The 4,826-nt window shown below is 24.5% G+C and overlaps 1 protein-coding gene across 1 annotated transcript; it reads right to left on the bottom strand.

Annotated features, from left to right (window-relative positions):
- Positions 1 to 4,247: 4,247 nt before the first annotated feature.
- Positions 4,248 to 4,624, bottom strand: LOC117183022 (neprilysin-11-like). Its single transcript, XM_033376167.1, has 2 exons — positions 4,443 to 4,624; positions 4,248 to 4,368 (listed from the first exon to the last, which is right to left on the bottom strand). The coding sequence occupies exons 1-2, from the start codon at positions 4,622 to 4,624 to the stop codon at positions 4,248 to 4,250; spliced, it is 303 nt and encodes a 100-aa protein (XP_033232058.1).
- Positions 4,625 to 4,826: the final 202 nt, after the last annotated feature.

The following is a 4,826-nucleotide window of genomic DNA, read 5'->3' as shown; positions in this document are numbered from 1 at the left end:
TTTTACACGTTTTCGAGCGCTCAGCGAGTTATTGCATCCAGGGGCTCAATTTCTAACAAATCGGTATGAGATTTTCCAAAAAAACTTCATTTAACATTTTTGAACAAATTACTCACTGGAAGTTCTTTGAAACTCAAAGTCACCTAGATACTTTTCACAGGCGAAACCAAGAAGACACAATTATCGAATTATCTCATTTTGAAATTAAATATTATTATACAATAAGCGATTTCAACTTTCCCACTAATTTTTAAACATCACCACGGTATTTTGAATAAGCCTTGTTAATATTAACCAATTTCAATAATATTTAGCCCAGTTAGAACGATTTAAGTTTTTAACTTAATTCAATAAAAAAAACTGTTATTTGATATTTCACTTTTATTATTAAAAATAAACGTTTAATGAAAAAAATCTAATAGGAAAAAGTTTTATTTCCTTACTTTCTACAGTTCTACATTTTCAAAAAATTGATTTTTCGATTTTAAATATTTTCTTTTTATGAGACGCTCGGACAATCCTTTTACGCATGCTCGAGAGTCGGGCTGGTGTTTGGGCCCGGCGGCTCAATTTTCATTGGAACAGGGATTGTTTGGCATGGAACGAAAATTCATTAAAAGAATAATTATTATTCGAACTTAAAAAAAAGGAATATAAAAGAATTTAATGCATGTAAAAAATTCAACTAAATGTTTAAAAGTTGAGCCCTTTAAATATAAATTCATTATTAGTTGAAGATTCATAATTTTAACTGAAAATTCATCTCTGGATGAAAATTTATCTAATTTGTCAAAAATCAATTTTTTAAACTAAGAATGTATTCCTGTAGAAAACTATTATTCGATGGTAATCTATCTTTTTAATAAAAATACAAATATTTTATTGAAAATTTATACTTTTTATTTAGAAATGTAACTAGTAGTTTAAACATTCATGTACATTGTAAAAAAATTTTCCTTTTTTGTAGGAAATTAATCTTTATGGTTGAGAACTAATCTTTTTTGGTATAAAATTCAATTATTCTAGTTAAAAATTCATCATTACAGTTTTGTTAAAAATCGATTTTTTATTGTTGTAAAAAGTTATCTTTTCCTTTACACGTTAATTGTTTTGTTTAAAAATTCTTTCTGACGGTTAAAAAATTACTTACTTCAGTTAAATATTTATAATTTTAGTTAAATATTAATCTTTTAGGTTCGAAATAAAATTACTTTGTTGAAAGTTAAACTCTTTTTTAAACATTAATTTTTTTGGCAAGACTCATAATTTTAATTAAAAATCATTTGTTTGTTTGAAATATGAGCTATTTTATGAAACACATTGTTTTCTTTGGATGACAAGGAATTTTTTTTGCCGAAACTTTAACTATTTTTAAAAAAAATTGTTTTCTTTTTCGGTTGAAAATTATTCTTTATATGAATAGAAAAATTTACTATTATTCCAATTGAATATTCTATAATTTTAGTTTAAAATTTCTTTCTTTGGTTAAACATTCATCTTTGGATTAAAAATTTAATTATTTAATTTTTGGTTGAAAAATGATCTTTTTTAGTTCAAAATTCATCTTTCTTTGGCAGAAATTAATCTTCTCGGTCGAAAATTTATCTAGTTGGTAAAAAATCTATTTTCTTAAAGTTCGTTTTTTTTTGCTTAAAGTTAGTTCTGTTGTAGAAACTGAAAATTTAACTTATTTAAATTGTATATTATATAGTTTTTGTGAAACTTAATCTGTTTGGTTGAACATTAATTTTTTTTTAACTTAAAATTTAATAATTCAAGTTTTGGTTAAACAATTTATCTTTTCAACCAAAAGTTGAATACTTATTGGTTTAGTTTAAAACTTATCTTTTTGGTTGAAAATTCAACTATTCTAGTTACAGATTCATTATTTTGGTTTGAAAATTCATCACTTTTGAAAATTGAACTATTTTCCTGATAATTTGTTATTTTTTGTTGCAAACTAATTTTTTTAAATAAAAGTTTAACTATTTCAGTTTTGTAATTTAAATCCTATAACATTTTTTTTAGATTCTTAAAATCTTTGAAAACTTTACAAAATTCGTAGAAATTCCTTGAAATTTTTTAAATCACTTAAAATTCTTTGGACGCATTTAAAAGAGTTCAAAATCAATAAAATTCTTTGTAAGTTTTTTAGTTACTTAATATTTCTTTTGATAGTTAAATTCGCAGAAATCTTGTGAACGAAAAGATATTTATTCCCTAAAGTTCATTTAGATAATAGCTGAAATCATTTGAATCCCACTGCAATTTTTGGAAGTCATCAAAATTTATTAAGATGGGTGGAAATCATTCTAAATCACCAGAAATATTTTAAATAATATATTTTTTATTTATTATTATACCAATCATCGATTCCCCATTCAGGGTTGATGATTGAAGAAAATCCTTAACATTTTTTGAATTACGAAATCCCGGAAATCTTTTGAAATAATTGGGAAAACAAAATTCCAAACATTTTCTAAAATTAATCGAAATATATTCAAGTCTTTAGAAAAGCTACAAAATTCTCTGAAATTTTTCAAATCTCTTCGAAATTCTTCAGAATCTTTAAAAATATTAAAATAAATAAGAGCAAAAATCCTTCAAAATAAGTAGAAATCATTCAAAATCCCATCAATATAAATTAAATTAAACTTCTTCATTACAGTTTTTTGAAAAATAATATTGAAATCCCTCGAAATCTTTCAAATTTCTCAAAATTAAAATTTTTTTTTGGATATTCAATAAAAATCCGGAAATCTTGAGAAATTCTTTGAAGCACCATATCCATGAAAATTACCATAAAATCGATCTTAAAATCTTTAAAAAGTCTACAAAATACTCTCTGCAGAGGGGAAATCGGATTACCTTAAATGAAAGTAGGGGAATAATAAGGAAATAATTTTCAAACAAAAAAGATTAATATTCAACAAAAAACTGTTGAACTTTCAGCCAAAAAAGAGGAATTTTTTTAAAGACAGGTGAATTTTTAACCCAAAATTTCAAATTAAAAAAAAACATTTTATTTTCAACCAAGAAAGATGAATTTTCTACCATAAAAGATGATTTTTCTGTCCAAAGGAAAAATTTTAAATAGTTGTCTTAAACGAAAAAATTTATTTTGAGCAAAATAGTTGAAACTTGAATTTTCAACTAAAAAGGATATGGTCTGAATTGAAAACACAAATAGTTAAATTTTCCGTTTACAAAATTAATTTCTTGAAAAAAGCAATTTTTAAAGGGTTAAATAAAAAAAAGACGAATTTTTAAACAAATAGTTGAATCGTAACAAACAGATCAATTTTCAATAACTTAGACTAATTTTCTTACCTTAAAGATAAATTTTGTATCAAATTATATGAGCTTTTATCAAACTGTTATATTTTTTACTAAATAGTTGAATTTTGAGCTCATAATGGAACATTATTCAATCGAAAATGGAAAAATAGAGTTTTTAGGTAAATGAGCGTTAACTTTGAACCATAAAAAGTGAATTATCGCCAAATGAGTTGAATTGTCAACTCGAAAATATAATTTAAAAACAAGGTAACTTTTCTATTGAATAGTTGGACTTTCATAAAAATGTTTTAATTTTCAATTAAATTTAAAGCAAACAGTTGAGTTTTCAACCAATGAAGATGAATTCTCAACAAAAAATGTAATATACGATATTTCAAACAAAAAATATTTTTATTGGAAATAAAAAAAAACAGTTTAATTCCACCAAAATGATGAATTCTTGAACAAGATTAATTTTTTACCAAAAAAAAACAAGTGTTTAATAAAATATATGAATTTGCAAAGAATTTGATGAATTTTATATTAAGAACATAAATTTTCGACCAAAGTTGGAGTTGTTACATTTTTAATAAAAAAAGTTTTCATCCGAAAAAAAGCAAACTTCCAACCAAAGAGATGTATCTTCAAACAAGAAAACTAACCTTTTTTTTTAAAACAGGGGAGAAAATAGGAATTCCCTAAAAGAAGCGAAAGAGCGTATAAAGTCGTAATTAAACTCTACGCAGTCTTCGTTGAAATTTATTATCAGAAAATGTACTAAATTTTATTTTAATTTTTTTACCCTGAGTCTGACTTGTAATGACCCTGTTATAATTTATCAGTAAAAACAATAAAAATCCAATATTTTCCGGCGAACAATAAATATTCGAGAAAAATATAATGTCTTCCTTCATTCATTTAAGAAATGAAAAAAGTTGCTTTATTTCGGAATAAATCAAATGAAAATTCTATTTAATGTTATAAAAATAATTACTCACAGTCTCCTTTGTCATGTTTGGAAAATAGGCTCTGACAAATTCGTAGGAGAGACCATCACTAAGAGGCATATTTCCCAAACAATCTTCCCATCTAATATAAACAGAAAAATATAAAAAATTAAATTTTTTAGCTAAAATCAATTTAAAAATTGAATTTTTACTTACCTTTTCGTCTCTTGCTTTATTCCCAATCCAGCGTTGACTGTATCTGAATACAACTGTCTGGTTGCATTGTCCAAATATTTCAGTACGTCGCTCACAAAACTCCAGTGAATATAATTTACTATAATGTTAATTATTGGTTGTTTATAGGAAATCTCTATTATCATCGAGATGGTAAATGACATATCTATACTATTTGTATGACCTATGTACTATACTATCAATCTAAGATATCACTTCAATTCAGAATTTTTTCTAAAATTTAAAAAATTAAATTTTATAAAAAAAGATACTGGAGAGATCGAAAAAATAATTTTTTTACAGACATCCCGTGTAGAAACTCGAACGGGGGACTAGTCTGGTTCCCGACCATTCGACCCCACTTAA

Source organism: Belonocnema kinseyi, chromosome 2, assembly GCF_010883055.1.
Source record: "Belonocnema kinseyi isolate 2016_QV_RU_SX_M_011 chromosome 2, B_treatae_v1, whole genome shotgun sequence".
Classification (NCBI taxonomy): Eukaryota; Metazoa; Arthropoda; class Insecta; order Hymenoptera; family Cynipidae; genus Belonocnema; species Belonocnema kinseyi.
This window is presented reverse-complemented; position numbering and strand designations above follow the sequence as displayed.